The sequence below is a fragment of the Hibiscus syriacus genome, unplaced genomic scaffold, assembly GCF_006381635.1.
Source record: "Hibiscus syriacus cultivar Baekdansim isolate YM2019G1 unplaced genomic scaffold, ASM638163v2 tig00112225_pilon, whole genome shotgun sequence".
Lineage (NCBI taxonomy): Eukaryota > Viridiplantae > Streptophyta > Magnoliopsida > Malvales > Malvaceae > Hibiscus > Hibiscus syriacus.
Window position 1 is genome coordinate 168,731 of NW_024063273.1, and position 19,185 is coordinate 187,915.

The window sequence follows — 19,185 nt, forward strand, 5'->3', positions numbered from 1 at the left end:
GTAATGTTATGGAAAGGTTATTTTTGTCTGAGAATGTAAAAATACGAATTTTGGTACCTAGGGAGATAAGGGTGTGACTTTATTGTTTCGAAGGGAAGTGATATCAAAGTACGGTCTTTTGGGAGTAAATGTGTGTTATTTTGGGTAAGGAACCCATCAATGGTTATTTTGGCTTTGAATGGGATATGGAAGGTCTAATCTTCTCCCTTGTCAAAGATCTATAATTAATGAGTAGTAAAAGAACCTTCAATTCATTCGATATTCAAAGAACTACAAAATTAAAACTTGATTTATTGCTCATAACCTTAGAAAACGACGTAAGTTCAATTAACAAAATATTTATTGAGAAAATAAAGAAAAAATAAAAACACGTTCAAAAAGGACAAGGCCAGTGCAACAAGGTTTCACGATGGGTGGAAGAATTTCTTGGTAACTAGCCCCAGAATATCTCATTACGAGTTAAAGGTTAATACCCCTGGGTCAAACAAAATCTGGGCCTTGCTTCTCCATGCCCCACGGATCTCGATGATATGCCTCAAACTTCAGACATCTCTAACATCACGTCTTTAGCTCTTAATTCTTTTCTAAGTACTAAGGGGTAACTTCAATTTACCTCAAAAGATACCGCGGGTTACTCTGAGGATCCGTGATTAATGCATGTTGAAATGCAATGTATATCATGCGATGTATGATGTATAAATACTAATGCAAAGATGCAAATATGCTCATGCAAATGCAAAGATGTAAATTAGGAATGCAAAATGCAAATGCAACAAAGGAATTGATCCCCAAAGTAATTATCATAAAACAACTTCCAAATAACACACAATGTCTCAATCCACCGAGACAGATGGAAACTACAAATCACGTCATACTACTCGACTTCTTCAATTTTGATCGAACATGCAATGAAACAATCTTTTTTTATCATTGGCTTGATGGAAAACTCCAACGCTTCAACTTATTTTCCATAAATGCATTTGTTGAGTGACTATATGCGACTGACATCATCCACTGTCTCGTGTTGATTATCGTTGTTTCTTGATGACTTCAAACATATTATTTCTTTTCGGCTAGTTGTATCAACATCGTTGTAGCACCCTTGAAAAGCTTGTTTTTCCGCATCATTTGAACTTCATGTGTTCCATCTTGATGTATTTCTTCAGTTGTTTCCTGTAGTACCCTTCTGAATCATTGATGCGTTTTTGCATTTCTATTTTACCTCTTTGAGTGACATTGTCGTATTGAAAGCCTTCTAATGCAACTATTAACTCGGGAATCAATACCTTCTATGACATGACATGTATGAACATGTGTTAATTCCAAGGTAATTATCCTAGAACAACTTTCAAAGAACTCACAACGTCCCAATATGTCAAAGTAGATAAAAATATCTACCCCTTCGTGTGACGTTGTTGTTTTAAAAGCCTTCTAATTTTGATAAATAACTCAGGTATTAACAGTATGTTTATGCCCAAAATAAAGTAACATGGCAAGGAAAAGATGTTAGCAAAAATAATAATCAAAGAGAGGAAACGTATGTTAGTGAAATATGAAAAGACTAAATTTAACTGGTAAATAAACCATAAAATACAGTGAATAAGACACATAAAGAAAATTAAAACCCTAACCGCATAATTTCTAATTCACATGCATTTATTCAAAAAGAATCTATCGAATAAATTAACAGACGAAGGTTAGAATTCATTTCTCCTTTGTGTACACTTATTTAGGTACCTATAGATAGAGTTTCATCATGGTCTTAGATCGGGTGGGTTTCTACAGTTGACTATATGTAGAGTTTCGATCCTAGGAGTAAAGGTACTTGAATTGTCCTTGTCGGTGCCCCCTTGGGCGAGCTAGACCCTCAATCCTCACCCATTATAGGTTTAAACGGATCGAATTCAATTTGAGAGGGCATATTTCCCTATGCCTGACAAAAAATAAATCCTCTTAAAGACATAGGGCATATGAACCCCGGAAGTTACTTGCTAGGTCTGACACGGAGAATAAATTCTCTCGAAGACGTCGCTTTCACTCCCACTTAAAGGTTAAAAAGCTCGGGTATAGAGCTTATGTTATGCAACGCAAGTGTCGTGTGTGAGGAGAAATTCTCAAACCTTTGAAAAACAACCACACTAAAATCGAGCTAAAGTGAATCCAAAATTTTAATATCAAAAAATCAATCAAATACAAATATTAATATACAATGATATAAAATAAAATAAAAATAATAAAAGAATTGAAAGAAATCAACAGAATCGTGAATTAAATAAAACTGAATTCTCAATTTCCAACTATAGAGACAATATATAATCTATTTAGGGCTTGATCCACTAAACCCCCAGCAGAGTCGCCAAGCTGTCGTAACCGATTTTCGCCCGGGCGGGGAAAAACTTAGTACGACTTGGGGGTTTTCTTTTGAAAAGGTTTTGAAATGTTTTGGAGTCGCCATCGACCTTTTGGGTTAGGTAGACTGAATACCTAAAAAATTTCTTTTAAAAGAGTTTTTTAAGAAAATATCATTTTAAAAGATTTATCTAGTCTACGTGTAACCAGAGAATCATTATTTTATGCAATAATAAAAAAAGGTTCGGGGATCGATTACGTGTGGAGAAGGATAAGCACCCCCATAACGCCCAAAATTGATACTCATCGATTATAAATTGTCTCTAATAATGGAAATATAAGAATTCGAATATAAATTTAAATTACGATCCTATTATTCTAAATTCAACCATACAATTTTTATTTAACAGGAAATTCTACGGAAGAATAGAAAATATTCTAATATTTTCAATAGAAGAGAAGATAATCCATAAAATACTTTAGGACGAATATTTTTCTTTCCAACTGAAATAAAAAAAAATATAATAATTTCTCACAATTACGCAATATTAAAATTATGTGATTCAACCAAAATGAATAAAACTAAAGTAGGCATATTCACAAATTTTAGGTTTTTCTAAATAGAGTGTTTATTTATTTTAAAAAATCAGAATAGGACATCTAATTACTTTAAGACCGTCCCTTCTTAATATTTTAAAATAAATAAATACTACCCTTAATCCAATTATGAAATCGATTAATATGAAGCTTTCATACATATTCGAAATATTCAGATCTATATGCACAAACAAATTTTCATGGCAAAAGTTATAAATTAAAAATACTAATTAGGAACAAATAAATGAAAATTAAAGCAAAGATAAAAAAATTAAATGATATTCAATGATGGAAATAAAATTTGATTAAATTAACAAATGCATACTTTAAAGTATAAATATTATGTTAAATAAGCAAACAAAATATAATTACTAAAATGAACATTACAAAAATTAAAGTGCTAAAGAAAATAAAGTACCTAAGTTAAAAAAACATAAAATTGTACATTCACAAGAATTATAAATATTAAAATATAAAACATATGTATCACTTAAAATACATATTACATATTTTATAAGCAAAATATAGCGTATAATATATTACACCACAACTAGGGACTAAAATAGAATATTACAAATTATAGTAGCCAAATCAGAAAAAGTGACTAAAATGAATAAATTGTAAATATTACATCCACATCATAATATCATAAGAAACAAAATCCCAACACTGACTAAAATGAATAAACACAAAAAAAGTGACTAAATTCGAAAATTAATAAAACTAATATACATATTCGAAATAAATAACAAAATTAATGACCAGAGTGCAAAAGAAGCTAAAATATAAGAAGGTTAAAGATGATTTTACCGACCAAAACGTAAAATAGGCAGAAACTGGGAGGATCTGGACTGCGACTTGACCCTGAAACAGATAAACAAAACAGAAAACCCCTAGAAATCGGGGACCTGATTACGTGATTAACCCATTTACCATATAAACAAAATACTCTTCCCTTTTTTACGTAAACCAGACGAGAAGCTTATCAAAGCTTCAAACGTACTCAATCACTGCACTCCGGCTCTCACACGCCGGCCACCGAGCCGGTGACCACCCTACTCCAAACGAGGACCTTTACCACGAAGAAGGAGGATCGACCGAACGATTTGAACGGCCGAAAAACTTCCGTTATCTCCCTCTCTCGCTCTTTCTCCTCCCCATTCGACGGCCGAGAGAGCTCAAAAACGAGCTCCCAACGCTGGAAACCACCCTTGGCCACTCCCTGCTCCGACCGACGACTTAAACGATGTAAAAAAGGCCCCCCGACGCTAATCACTCACAAAACCGAACTCCGAAAACCACCCTCAAAAATCAACCTCTCCGTCGAAACTCCCCGACTTTCGCCAGCCACCAACAGCAGGCGTCTCTAGGACACGATCCGGCCTCTATCACACAACCCCTGCAACTCGTGAACCCCGACAAACCAAAAGGAAGAAAAGAAAGGAAAATAAGCCAGCCAAAAGGGAGGGAAAGAAAGTCAAACAAAAACTGCTTTTCAGTCCATCATTTGGCGGGACAAATACTGAGTGATTTTACAAGTGGTGGTTGGGGTATTAATAACCTCAACCACGACAATATAATATTGTTTTTTTTTTACATAATAAAATGAAAATGAAAAAAAAACGATGTTTACAATAGGCTTTTGAATTGCCATTGAGAAAGGAAATCATATCAAGCAATTCAGCTGTTGTATGTTTCTTTAGAAACATACTCCTTGTAACTAAACAACAGTAGTCTTATTGGGGGTTCCGTTGGCTTCATTGTTTTTCTATCTGTTTCTATCCGATACATGGTATCATTTAGCACTACATTTTTCTTAGAATGCGTCTGATAAAATACAAAAAAGGGCAGCATTTCAATGCCTCTTTATTCATTACAATATCTCATCTGTGTACGAGTTTATTAAAGAGAAGAGGCAAAAAGCAATTGGTTTGTTTAACACCTTATCCGGGAGGGGATGAACAATCATCTCCTCGGCTTCGAATCATAACTTCGCCATTTGATGTTCAAAGCTCGGATCCATGCAAACCACAACCTATAGAATTTTGATAGTAATATAAAACACATTATAGGCCTAATTTGGTTTTGCTTGAAACTGAAAATTTGTGCTCACCTTGCCAGTACTTTTACCCGAATGCAAATGCTCAACAGCATCTGTGACCGTATCCAAACCCAAAATTTTTTTTGGGTCCACTTCAACCTGTTAGAATTGAATTACAGCTTGTTAGGAAAGGGAGAAACCTAAGGCTTCGTATGGCATTGCTGTTAGAATCGAATTCACTGCAAATGCTATGCTAACCGAGTGTTCGAGATCGAGATATATGAACTACCTTAAGCTTTCTTGAAGAATAAAGATGAAAGAGTCTAATCAGGTGTTGTTTCCAGAAATGGCTATACTGAAACAGGACAAAGCCAGCCTAAAAACAAGGCAACTTTCAATACAATCGAATCACAGGACTTCAAATGCCAAGTGCAAAGAAGACAACATAAGCGTATATATGGACACTTTTTAAGATCACTGAGACAAATTTTACTGACTACATACCACAGTTTGACTTTTGGCCAAAAGCTTCTCAACAAGTCCAGGGTAATTAAACGGCATCCATCCATGCTTCCCTTGATACTGTAACTAAGAAGTACAACATCAGAAGTATAAAGTTGCGAATATGGAGAATGAACGGTTTATTTAGGCAATTAAAACCTCACTTGCAACGATCTCATGTCAGATTGGGAACATATGGTTTTGATCATTCTCTAACAACCTACGACAACCATTGTTAATTGGATAGTGCCAGATATGGGAACATATTCAATACAGTTATAGCAAATGCCAATTGGTCTACCAGGATGAGACGCTAAGTCTCTTAAGAAAAGGTCATGAGTTCGGATTAGTAAATATATTATCATAAAAATGACCCAAAAGAGTCAAATCTGAGCTATAAAAACTAAAAGTTATGGTAAACAAAACCAACCTGAGAGATCATTCCTATCACAATGAGTCGTCCACGGATAGCCAAAGCATTAATGCACAAATCAAACATGTCACCACCAACACATTTGAACACAATGTCGAGTCCTTTAGGAAACTCCTTGAGAGCCTGGAAGACTACAAAGTCAGATGTTCCTTCTATGAAACCAGCCAAACACAAATTATCAAATGACAGCATTACAAAGCCTTCAATCAGATGGCAATCGAGATCTTAGTTATGCAAACCGTGGTGGGATCAGTCTCAGAAGATGGAAATGGCATGGATGATGATAAAATGATGAAGACTGAGATCGTTAGTCACCGAAGACGGTGTCGAGATTAATCACAGAAGTTAGGCTATGGATGCTGATTAAAAAGGATGCAACAGTTTGAAAAACCAGCAAAGTAGATTAAATAGACTAAAATCCATCTCAATTGAGAGTTCAAATTTATGCTAGTCGGGTTCAGTTGGGAGTGTTGGGTACAAGTATGTGTCTACATGAAAGAAAAAAGATCAATTGAAAAGAAGAATTTCAGATACATACAGTTTTGACATCTTCAGTATTATAGTCTATGACTCGATCAACCCCCAATTCTTTCAAAAGCCTTGCCTTTTCATTTCCTCCACAAGTCGCTACAACTTTATTTCCTGCCAGTTTTGCAAGCTGCAAATGTCATTCTGATTAAAAGATCGAGCAAACAGTGGCAATTTCGAAAGGTGTCTACGAGAAGATCGAGCAAATTGCTCGCCGGTTCATTTGGGGTAGTACACAAAACTCTTCAAAGATTGCTCTCGTAAAGTGGGACACTTGCTTCAAGCCGTATAAGCATGGGGGACTGGGTATTAGATCTCTTCGTGCTCAAAATGAAGCCTTTCTTGTGAAGCTTGGGTCCAATTTCCTAATGCACCCTGTGGGTTCAAATTTTGTGTGCAAAATATAAAGTGGAACAACTCATGCCTAATAGCCTGAAGGTGACAAATAGCTCCTTTATTAGGAAATCGCTCGCCCTGATTTGGTCTTACGTTTGTGAGAATATCTTATGGTCCATCGGGGACGGACGAAACACTAAATTCTGGTTTGACAATTGGATACCTGGTCTAGGTCCCATAGCTGACTTTGTCCCGCCTGCTCAAATCCAATTTCCTCAAGCGGCAGTGCGTGACTTTGTTACTGGGAGGGCGATTGGAACTTTGACTTGCTTAGGAGAGTGGTTGATGAGGATTTGCTACAGTGGATTACAAGCATGTCGTATCCAAAGGATAGCTTGGGAGAGGATTTGCCGCTTTGGAGCTTGGAACCAAATGGCATTTGCACAGTCAAATATGCTGTTCATCATATCTAACATGTTGACAGGGATCCGACCGATAAAAATTGGAATTTACCTTGGGGTTTCGATTGCCCACAACGGATAAAGCAGCTATCATGGACCATTTTACGCCGAAGGCTAATGACTAATGCCGAAAGGGCTCGGCGCGGGATCACGAATGACTCGAGTTGTGGCACCTTAGAAGAAACTACGAGTCATATACTTCGGGATAGTTTTCAAGCCCGAAATATTTGGAATCAATTGGTTCCGGACCACATCAAAACCCAATTTTTTTCTTCTTCTGATTTATTTGATTGGTTGCAATGTAATCTTGTCACTAATGCAGGATTAAGAACCGAAGAATGGCACTGGAGGCACTTCTTTGGCATCGTCATATGGAAGCTTTGGAAAAATCGAAACGACTTTGTGTTCAATCGGAAAGTCTGGGCAGCAATGGAAACGATTCAAGCAGCCAAAACTTGGGTGAGCATTCTCATGCAGGCGAGTGAAAACAACAAGATGAATAGCACGTGCAGGAGAAGAGTCCATTGCCAGCCCCTCAACATGGTTACTTCAAACTCAACACGGATGGAGGCGTTCATCCAATTACAATGAGGGTATCTAGCGGCGGGGTCATCCGGAATGAAAACGGAGACTCTATTATCGGCTACACTAGAAACATCAGCTGCACAGCTATGTTGCAAGCCGAACTTTGGCCGATTCTGGATGTGATCCAAGTTGCATGGGATCGGGGCATCCGAAGGTTGGAAATTGAAACGGATAACAAGGAGGTATTCCGGATTCTTCACTCCAAGGTTGGTTCTAACGAGCCGGCAATTGTGAGACTCCATTCTGAGCTTGTTTACAATTACTCAGGATCTAAGCATGTAATATTTCTGAAGCATTTATGCTTTTACCTGATTTTTCAGTTAGTAGGAGATTTAAGTTGATAAACGATGGTTATTTCCAGATCACAGAGTCCTTGAAAAGATGTGGTATTTCCGAAAATTCAAGTTATGTCCTTGCAGGTCGATTTAACGCTTCTCCTGATGAGGTGATCTATACTATAATGGCTCATAGATGAAAGCTGTGGAGAAGCTTATTTATGGAAAAGAGATCGGTTTAGAGGAGTTGGAAGGAAGAGCAGACCAAGCTCAGATAGAAAAGGTTTGTGACATTGATCTCTGTATTTTATTGCCCTTATCATATGATTTGTTTATCGTTTTTGGGTATTCAGCACTACAAAATATCCGGCCCCGAGCTAGGCATATCAACACTTGCAGATGCCATAACATGCCGAATTGCTGCTCGAGATGCTTTATGAGAGTGTTGAGTTGTTGTTCTCATTTAGTATATGCATCCACCAATTGTTTGACCCACCAAGATTAGTGTTCTGTGATTACAATGGCAGCATTGATTCTCAAGGGAAAATGGAGCAAAAAGCAATGTAAATGCCTATGTATTTGTTGTCAAACTGTTCTTATTAGTTAGACTATGGGAAACTATACTTGGAAATTGTGGCGTATTCTAAAATTCCAACTTCATAGATTTATGAAAAACAGTTGCAAGCTGTAAAGGGGGAAATTCGAAGCTTATTTTTGGAGTTTCTTTAAATGCCTACTGTTAACTGCTATTTTTTACGTTTTGCGTTTTCAAAACGCGACGCGATGGCTTGTCTATGCTAATATCCCAAGTTTCCAACGTGAGGCGCTTTGCTTGGTTACTAAGATTTAGCGCCACGTTATACGGTTACTTTGTTGAAAGCTCGGTTTCATTAATTAATTAAGGGTAAGTCTATTAATAATTTGAATTTGAATTTGAATAAATATTTTTCAGTTAGGCCTGATTCAAGAAAAGAAAAGAATAAAATCTCTCCAGGGATATTTTTAGCATGTATTAACTGCTAATCGCCTCCTACCTTTCTCCCAAACCCATAACTCATCAAATCATAATCTTAGAAAATTATTAAATTTTGCAATTTACTCTCTCAATCTATTTGTGAAATTCATTAAGATCCAAAAATGGGTACTTCACAATGCAGAGAAGATCGAATCACCGATTCAGAATCCGAAGAAGACTATGAAGAAGAACAGGAATGAGAGCTTTACGACGACGCTTTAAGCGATCACCGAAACACCCAATATTCATCATCAACTTCTTCAGGTAATAGCAAAAACATCGACGATATTGACTCTAAGCTCAAATCCCTAAAACCGAGATACAACTCCCCCCCCAACATCCGAGCCCCAATCTCAAAAACCCGGTGAAGCTTTACCTTCATATACGCGGGAACACCCCCCAAAGCCAAATGGGTAATCTCTGAAAAACTCACTTCTTATAGTTTCACTAAGAAAAATGACGTTGATAACGGTGAATCCCGTTGGGTTTTGGAAGTGGGTTCTGTTGCGGAAGACGGTTATCGGATAGAGCAAAATCGTAATTGATAATTTGAGAAAATAAAAATGAACATAAAAGAGACACAAAATTTAAGTGGAAAACCCCTAAAAATTTAGGGTAAAAACCACGGGCAACGGTAGAAGAATTTCACTATGAGAAAATAGGAATTACAACCTCTCTCGATCTACCAAGGAGAAAACAATGATAATTCTCTCTCGATAAAAAAAGGAGAAAACAACTCTCAAGAAACTCTCTAAATTCTCTAGTATTGGAAGAAAGCTAGAATGCTTTGGGATGATTTTGAAACTAAATGAGCTAGGGTATTTATAGTTGAAGCTTAAGAATTAATCTTATAAATACCCTAAAATTTAGTGACTAAATTGTAATGTTCCCATTTATCAATTTTCCACAATTGCTGCTCCACCGAATTAAGCATGTGCACCGAAATTTTTGCTTGATTTTTTTCAATATGTTTGGCCACTTTACTTGACTTTTCAACAATCTCTCACTTGAAGATTTGATTAGAACAATCATATCTTCACATCATTCTTTCTACCTTGTACTTTCATATTGCTTACGTTTCTGACAGGCCACAAGAGGATCGACACCAGGTAAATTTATCAGCATTGATCGCCTTCGTCATGAAATCTGCTATGTTGTCTTTGGTATGGATCTTCTGCATATCTACCGTCCCTTCTTCCACCTTTTCACGAATGAAATGGTACTGAACTCGTATGTGCTTTGTCCTTGAATGAAATGTTGGATTCCTTGCTAAATGCAAGGCACTTTGACTGTCACAAAACAAAGAGACATACTCTTGATTGTGCCCAAACTCCTCTAATAGCATCTTCAACCATATTGCTTCTTTACTGGCTTGTATAGCTGCTACATATTCTGATTCTATTGTGGATGTAGCCACAACTGACTGCAATTTTGAAACCCAGCTTACAGCTCCACCAGCAACTTTGAACACATATCCTGTAGTAGATTTGCTTTTATCCAAATCTTCCTATTACTTCTGTCTCGGTGAATTTGCATCCCTAGAATCTTGTTTGCTGATCACAAGTCCTTCATTTCAAATTCCCTAGCCAGTTGTGCCTTCAATTTTTCAATATGATCTTTGTTGGGTCCTGCAACCAACATGTCATCCACATACAACAGCAATATAACAAAATCGTTATCACCAGACCTCTTGAAATAAGCACAGGGGTCTGCATTAAGTCTGTTATATCCAAGGCACATAATGAAGGAATCAAATCTCTTATACCAACACCTCGGCGCCTGCTTTAGACCGTACAAAGATTTGTTCAACCTGCAAACCAAGTTCTTCTTTTCTTTTTCTTCAAAACCTTTAGGCTGGAGCATGTAAATCTCTTCTTCAAGATTTCCATGAAGAAAAGCTGTTTTAACATCTGGTTGCTCTAGATGTAAGTTCAATGTAGCACACATTGCCAAAACTACTCGAACTGTTGTTAGTCGAACCACAGGAGAAAATATTTCATTGAAATCAATACCTTCTTTTTGAGCATATCCTTTGACCACCAGTCTTGCACGATACCTCTCAACTTGATCGTCACCATTTCACTTGATTTTGAAGACTCATTTGTTACCAATTGGCTTCCTTCATTGTGGTAGTGGCACAAGGTCCCATGTATTATTTTTATGAAGAGCTTCAATTTCCTCTTGCATCACCATCATCCATAGTGAAGCATCTGAGCTGTTTATTGCCTCTTGGTATGTCGATGGCTTACCGTCCTCTGTTAAAAGGCAGTATGCAATATTACCTTCTATAACATAATCTGAGTGCCAATTGGGACGTCTTCTCACACGATCTGATTGACGAGTTGTTGGAGCTTCAGAACTCTCTGGTTCTTGTTCATCATGTGCTGGTTCTGCTTCAGAAGAATCTCCTTGTTCAACCTCCTTTTCTACATGTATCTGTGTAGTCTCTGACTTTTCAGCGCTATCATCGTCTTCTTTTCTTTGTAGCTTATCTTCTACAAAGATAACATCCCTGCTAATGATCACTTTGCGGGCAGTGGGATCCCACAAGCGATACCCCTTTACACCATCAGCATACCCCAAGAATTTGCATTTCCTGGATTTTGGATCTAGCTTTGAAATTTCTTGGGGGTTATACATCACGTACACAATACTTCCAAATACATGGAGGTTTGAATAATCAACTGGTTTACCAGTCCACATCTCCATTGGTGTCTTCAGATCTATTGCAGTTGATGGAGCTCGATTCACCAAATAACAGGCGGTATTGACTGCTTCTGCCCAGAATGATTTTTCTAGGTCTGCATCCCTCAACATTGCTCTTGTTCTTTCTAACAAGGTTTTGTTCATCCGCTCTGCCACTCCATTTTGTTGAGGAGTGTTCGTCACTGTGAACTGTCTTTTGATGCCTTCTTTCCTGCAAAAATCATCAAATTCTTCACTTGTATATTATCCTCCATTATCTGTTCTGAAACACTTGATCTTATTTCCAGAATCAAGTTACACCCGTGCTTTGAAGTTTTTTGAAAGTTGAAAACACATCTGACTTCTTCTTAATAGGGTACACCCAACATCTCCTGGAGTAGTCATCAATAAATGAGACAAAATATTTTGCTCCGCCTAGGGATGTAACCGGTGCTTGCCATACATCAGAGTGAACCAATTCTAGAACACTTTTGCCTCTAGAATTTAATGTGTTGAATTTCAACCGGTGCTGCTTACTTGTTATGCATTGCTCACACAAAGGAAGTGTTACCTTTGTTAAGCCTGAAAGTAGCTTTTGCTCCACAAGAACTTTCATTCCTTGTTCTGACATGTGTCCAAGTTTCTGATGCCATAGCATTGCAGAATCTGAACTATATGAGGCAACAGAGGCTTCTGCTTCTAGCAAAGTCTCTCCCTTCAGCATGTACAAGTTTGCTACTATCTTTTCGCCTTTCAGTACCACAAGCGCTCCATGGAACACCTTCATGATTCCTTTCCGTGTTTCAATCTTGCTTGCATTATTATCCAACAATCCATAGGATAATAAATTTTTCTTCAGGTCTTTCACGTGCCGCACATCTCGAACAACTTTAATTGTTCCATCGTACATCTTCAATTTGATGGTTCCCACGCCAATGATCTCTAAGGCATGATCATTACAACTATACACAGATCCTCCTGAGACGGGTTCATAATGATGGAACCATTCTCTTCTTGAGGTCATGTGATATGTTGCTCCTGAATCAATGAGCCATATATCTGCAAATCTTTTTCTACCTTCCACGGTGGTTGACGCTTCACAGCATAGAGCATCTCCATCATTTGAAGTGTTTGAAGTATTGTCTTGTGGATTGGAGTTTTTATTTAGACTCCAACAATCCTTCTTCAAGTGACCCTTCTTTCCACAGTTGTAACACTTTAAATTCTTCTTGCTCCTCGACTTCGATCTACCATGTTTGTGACTGCTGCTTTGGCCACGTTCTGTTGATCTCCCTCTCATCGTTGTCATCGTTGTCAACGCTTCTGCTTGTTGCAGATTTACTTGTTTGTCTTCCTTGTTCTTGCATCGATTTTCTTCTTGTAGAACAGCAGCTGCAACATCATCGAAGACTAAACTGGTGACATTATTGTTTGTCAAGTTGATGATGAGTTGATCGTATGAATCCGGTAGACTTTGAAGTAGAAGTTCAGCACGTTCTTGTTCTCTTATTTTACAGCTTAAAGATGTAAGCTGAGAAAATAAGGTGTTCAGTGTATTTAAGTGCTCCGTCACTGAAGTAGATTCTGGCATACGGAGAGTGTACAATTTCCTCTTAAGGAAAATTTTATTGTACAGCGATGTGGCCTCGTACAATTTGATGAGATGATCCCATATCTCCTTAGTTGTCTTCTTCTCCTCGATGCTTGACAATACTTCATCTGCTAATGCTAGATGAAAGTTTGCCATAGCATTCCCGTCCATCTCGTCCCATTTGATGTCATCTGCGAAATCCACCGGCCTTTCATTGATAGACGCTAGACACCCGTCTTTCCTTAGGATGGCCTTCATCTTCAATTTCCACAATGAGAAATTTCTCCCATTGAATTTTTCAATATCAAATTTCGTTGCCATAGCTTCTTTTACGGATAGCTCCCACTATTTCACTATCGTGAATAGTTCTCTGGAACCTTCAAAGAATGGGTAATAACTTCTTACTTTCTTATGTTGGAGGATCCACCTTTTGGTGGCAACTACAAAGATAATAAGTAGATATTACACACTCTAATCTAGCTCTGATACAAATTGTTGCGGAAGACGGCTATCGGATAGAGCAAAATCACAACTGATAATTTGAGAAAATAAAAATGAAGATAAAAGAGACAAAATTTACGTAGAAAACCCCTAAAAATTTAGGGTAAAAACCACGGGCAACGGTAGAAGAATTTCACTATGAGAAAATAGGAATTACAACCTCTCTCGATCTACCAAGGAGAAAACAATGATAATTCTCTCTCGATAAAAAAAGGAGAAAACAACTCTCAAGAAACTCTCTAAATTCTCTAGTATTGGAAGAAAGCTAGAATGCTTTGGGATGGTTTTGAAACTACATGAGCTAGGGTATTTATAGTTGAATCTTAAGGACTAATCTTATAAATACCCTAAATTTTAGTGACTAAATTGTAATGTTCCCATTTATCAATTTTCCACAATTATTGCTCCACCGAATTAAGCATGTGCACCGAAATTTTTGCTTGATTTTTTTTCAATATGTTTGGCCACTTTACTTGACTTTTCAACAGGTTCGAAAGTTAAGGCTAGGGTTTCAACTGAAATGCAATTGAAAATGTTTGGGGATCAAAAACAAGTCGATTTTGTTGATAAAGCTGTTTGGGATTTGAATTTTTTGACCGACGAAGAGTGTAGGAAATTCGTTACCCAAATTCAGAATTGTTTGTTTGAGAATGTTTATGGTATGAAAGCTAGTGAGGAGAATAAGATTAAGGTTTATGTGAAGGTGTTTATTGGGTAGATGAAGCCTGAAGCAGCTGATGATTCCATGTGGGAAGAAAACAAGTAGTTAATGGAACATCGGCAAAAGTCCCACAATCGTTTCAAACACAAGCAAGTCAATATAGATTGTGATTACCCACCGTCGTGCCCGAGCAATATTAATTTCGGAATAGTAGGCCGACGATTCCATAGAGAGCAGCACACTAGGTGCTTCAGCTTTTGGGTGCTGACTGATGATAGCATTAGGTTTCTTGCTCGGATGGGGTCCCATCTTACAACCCACTGCACAAGGCCGTTTCAACTCCTATAATACCAACAAGCTTAGGAACTAAGTAAGCAAGTTCAAGTCCCAGAAGTTTAACATCATCAAAGCTGGGAACAATAACATGTAAAATCACAAGAATATTTCAACTGAACTACCAAAATAATCTACTTCTAAACTCATAACGTACTATATTAACACATATGTGCGTGCATGCCTGCCTGCATAAATACGTAGCTACATGCTACTTACATGCATGCAAAATGGGAAGAAGTGTACTAGCAGAGTAACATACAACTTAAATGTTCTAGAAAAGAAAATAATATAGGAAATGTCTAGGTACCCATGATACACATACAAACATAAAATGATGAGAACATTAGAGCGAAATATATATATATATACACACACTTCTAATGTAAAACATATCTAGAAAAAGTTTTAAAAAATTTTAAGGGACAAAATCAGATTATTGAAAATACAAAGCAAATATTTAAAATATATGATCATTTATAATTTTAGGAGGGACAATTGTTCTCACTCGCTCCTCCCTCCTTCCATCCTTGTATAGGTAAAAGAACATTACAGATATGCATACATGCATACATATATAAACATACATTAATGTAGATTGAAGTAGAAAAATAATATAGAACAAACTATAGGAGATGTCTAGTATAAACTAATACATAGATAAGTATCGACATAAGTAGACAGGTAGACATATGAGTGTGTGTGAGTTCCAAGATAATTCCTCTGACATTAACAAATACTACAAAGACATGATCTTCACTCAAAAGCAATAACACAAGTCACAAACACAATATATTATCTGCATTTTGTAAACATCAATTTTTTCATTTTAAATTTAAATTTATTATTATTATTATTATTATTATAATAATTATTTATTAAATATTACAAAGCCCAATTACAAGAACTCAGGCCCAGTTTGCAAGCCTAAATAATGTGGCCCAGATACAGAAGCCCAACATAAACCCTAAAACCCAACTAGGGTTTCTCATCTCATGCCCCAGCCGCCAATGATCTCCACCGTTGGATCTAGCAAGATCCAACGGTCCAAAGCTCTCCAGCTTGAAACCCTAGGATATCATAACCCTAGGGACCACACGGCCGCCACCGTTGCTTCCAGACGTTCCAGCTGCCAGCGCTACAGCCACGAAGCCGCCGCCTTACCAGAAGCTTCCAGAAGGCCAGTTGCCTCCCCACATGTCGCGGCTATGGGGTGAGTCACCACATAGCTCGGTGACTCACCGAACTTCCCCCTCTAGACCGGTCCGAGTATGGCTCGGTGGTGGCTATAAAAGCCACCGGATCCTACAAAACAAATGAGGGGAGACAGAAACAAAGAGAGGGCAAGCAAACCAGTAACCACACACAGCCACAGACGGCAACAAACAAAGAGAGAGAACCCACTACAAGCAGTGAACCAAAACAGAAAACAAAGAAAGAAGAAAGAAACTTACCCTTGGAGCCTTGACCATCGCCGGAAGCACTAAACATCGTCGGAGAACAGAAAATACCGAAGGTATTTTCATAGATCTACTCCGATTAGGAGTCTTTTTGGGGAAGCAAAGACCGGACTCGGTCTTAGGGCGTTTAGATCTATATTTTAGGTAAATTTGGGGAATTTTCGGCCACCAGAGGCGGTGGCCGGCGGCAGAATTTGTGGTGGCAGACGACTGCCGGATTCCCTCCGGCGAGGGAAGATAGAGAAGCCAGAGAGAACTCTGGCTCTCTCTCTGTTTGAGAGAGAAAAGAAAGAAAAAATGGGAGAGCTGGCCCGAAGGGCCAGCCGGTTAGGGGCTTAAATAGCCCTCCCCAAGCGACGCCGTTTTGGGGAGGGATCTGTTTGTAATTAACTAAAGGTTAAACCCTTTCCGCAGCCATTCTAACTTGTAATCCTTACATTTTAGTCACTAAATCAAATTTATAATCCTTTTAATTTGGTCTATAAATTTTATTTATTTATATTTTAGCCCTTAATTGTAATTATAAATATTTTAGATAAATTACTGATTTAATCCTTTAATTTTAATAAATAATATTTTAATCCTGAGTATATATTTTTAATTTATTTTAATCTGATATTCGAATTTTATATAATTTTATTTTAGTCACCAAATTAATAAATAAGGAAAATGGCATGTTTAATCCCTATAATTTTAAATAATTAATTATGAATTAGGTATTTAATTTTAATTTTATTATAATTTAGTCACTAATTTTAAATATTTTCATTTATTTTACTGCTTTTAAATATATAGTTCTAATTGTATTTTTATTGTTTTAATTTTACTTGTTTATATATTTAAATATTATTTTTATTATTATTATTATATAGTCATATAAATATATATATAATAAATAATAATTTATATTTTTTATATATAAATTATTTTAATATTTATTTATTTATTTTTCAATATTAAAGAAAAGGGCAGTCTTAATACAACTGGATGTCCTATTCTGGTATTTTAAAATTAAATATTATAAAAAATTATAATTTAATTTTATTTAAATTATTATATTAATATCGAAGAAAAGAGCTGTCTTAAGGCACCTAGAAGTTCTTTTCTGATATTTCTAACTAAATAAATATTTTATTTATAAATATATATAAATTATTTTTTTCTCATAATTATAATTTTGAAATAATAGGATTATAAATTAAATATATTTTAAATTTTTAAATTTCTAATAATAAAGACAATTTATAATTAAAAAGTACCAATTTTGGGCGTTGTAGGGGTGCTAATCCTTCCCTAAACGTAACCGACCACGAATCTCTTATTATTATTAAAAAGAACGAATTTTTGGTTAAAATGCAGATCAATTTATCTTTTAATTGATGTTTTCTTAAAAATTCTTTTAAAAGATTTTTTTTAGGTATTCAACCTACCTGGCCCAAAAAGCCGATGGCGACTCCCAAATTATTTTCAAAATCATTTATTCACATCAATTTTCCCGTCAAATAAATATTTCGTGCCCGGACGAAAACCGGTTACGACACATTTCATGTATAATTTATTTTTAAATTTTGGTGAAATGAGAAAATAAAAGACAAATCACTCCGAAAAAGGTCAATATCTCAAAAGCCAAAGTTTCAAAAAAATCGAAACAAAAACCGGTTTCTGACAATAAACCAATACGGGATCGTCACTAAAATCCCTTGAATAAACCACGACATCTTCTCTCTCAAGCCACTCTTCACAGGTCAAGTTACGATGACCACCCAAAGCTCGAATCCAAGAATTTCGAGCACCAGCAACCTTTAATCGACCAGAAGAGCGCGATTCACGGAACATCGCAGGCAACGAATCGAAACGACCCACAAAACCGATTTCAGCAATGACGAGAAGGGCGAGTAGTAAAGGCATCAAAGTTAATCATTTATTGTTGTTGGAAGATGATGAAGAATGTGATAGCCCTTCGGATATGGGCAACCCTTCATGGGTTCTTGCTCCTCTTAGATATGGCCCAATTCCCATCAATCAAAAGAAGAAGGAAAACAGTCTTTCCTCTGTTCTGTCTCTCAATGCATTAATGGGAATTAAATTTGAAAACCAATGGCTCTGAGGGAGGAGCGTTGGGCTTCCGGTTTATGGCTTCGACCGCTGGCTAGCCGTTGCGGCGGAGGGAGGGAGTTAAGTGTGACGGAAAGGAGTAAATAAAACACGAAAGACACTCTTCGTACCAACTGGTTATCCACGCCAATTTATTTGCACACTGGCAGTTGGGATAATATATCAGCAGCGTGCTTATTATTGTTATACTAATTTTTAATTAATTAAATAAAAAAAAATTAATATATTTTAAAATCAGAGAAGCTAAGACTAAGGGCGTTTGTTCACTAAATGTAAAATCTTTAAGTTTATATATAAAATTTCAGGATAAATTATGCATTTAGTATCTAAGTTATCACTATTGATATGTTTGAGTATCTAAATTTTTAATTTTTCAAAGCCATACCTAAATTTTAATTTTAATTTTCATTTTAAGTACCCACCGTTGATAACTTTAGTTTTTATCTTATTTTAATACCTCTGTTCAAAATTTAATGTTAAGTTTTGAAAAAAAATTAAAAATTTAGATACTAAAACGGACTAAAATTAATAGTTTAGATACTAAACGCGTTAAGTTTTTAACAACGGTGTACAAAAATGAAATAAAAACTAAACATTAAGTATGGTTTAAAAAATAAAAATTTAGGTAATACAACTGTTAATTTGGTACTAAATGTGTAATTTACCTAAATATTTATCATTACATCTTGTGCCTTGTTACTCATTCAAATTGCGAGCC

General features: G+C 36.3%; 2 protein-coding genes and 1 long non-coding RNA gene across 3 annotated transcripts; 1 reads left to right on the forward strand and 2 right to left on the reverse strand.

Annotated features, from left to right (window-relative positions):
* Positions 1-5,271: 5,271 nt before the first annotated feature.
* LOC120176020 lies at positions 5,272-6,590 on the reverse strand. Its single transcript, XR_005521291.1, has 4 exons — positions 6,460-6,590; positions 5,919-6,044; positions 5,492-5,569; positions 5,272-5,363 (listed from the first exon to the last, which is right to left on the reverse strand). It is a non-coding gene; the product is annotated as an uncharacterized LOC120176020 (long non-coding RNA).
* Positions 6,591-7,833: 1,243 nt separating this feature from the next.
* LOC120176004 (EKC/KEOPS complex subunit Tprkb-like) lies at positions 7,834-8,765 on the forward strand. The gene is made up of 5 exons (XM_039182522.1): positions 7,834-8,109; positions 8,193-8,276; positions 8,318-8,389; positions 8,460-8,583; positions 8,636-8,765. Exons 1-4 carry the CDS (start codon positions 7,834-7,836, stop codon positions 8,544-8,546), a joined length of 519 nt encoding a protein of 172 aa, XP_039038453.1. The 3' UTR covers positions 8,547-8,583; positions 8,636-8,765.
* Positions 8,766-14,654: 5,889 nt separating this feature from the next.
* Positions 14,655-18,524, reverse strand: LOC120176005 (putative fucosyltransferase-like protein). Its single transcript, XM_039182523.1, has 2 exons — positions 18,009-18,524; positions 14,655-14,901 (listed from the first exon to the last, which is right to left on the reverse strand). Exons 1-2 carry the CDS (start codon positions 18,258-18,260, stop codon positions 14,665-14,667), a joined length of 489 nt encoding a protein of 162 aa, XP_039038454.1. The 5' UTR covers positions 18,261-18,524; the 3' UTR covers positions 14,655-14,664.
* Positions 18,525-19,185: the final 661 nt, after the last annotated feature.

Bases quoted from the DNA above. Each gene is read 5' to 3' on its own strand.
- LOC120176004 (XM_039182522.1), top strand. From the start codon at position 7,834: ATGAGGGTATCTAGCGGCGGGGTCATCCGGAATGAAAACGGAGACTCT. The intron at 8,110-8,192 runs GTAATATTTCTG...GGTTATTTCCAG, and splicing joins ATTACTCAGGATCTAAGCAT to ATCACAGAGTCCTTGAAAAG. The intron at 8,390-8,459 runs GTTTGTGACATT...TTGGGTATTCAG, and splicing joins ACCAAGCTCAGATAGAAAAG to CACTACAAAATATCCGGCCC.
- LOC120176005 (XM_039182523.1), bottom strand. From the start codon at position 18,260: ATGCCTTTACTACTCGCCCTTCTCGTCATTGCTGAAATCGGTTTTGTG. The intron at 14,902-18,008 runs GTTTTTGTTTCG...TTGGTATTATAG, and splicing joins TGGTTTATTGTCAGAAACCG to GAGTTGAAACGGCCTTGTGC.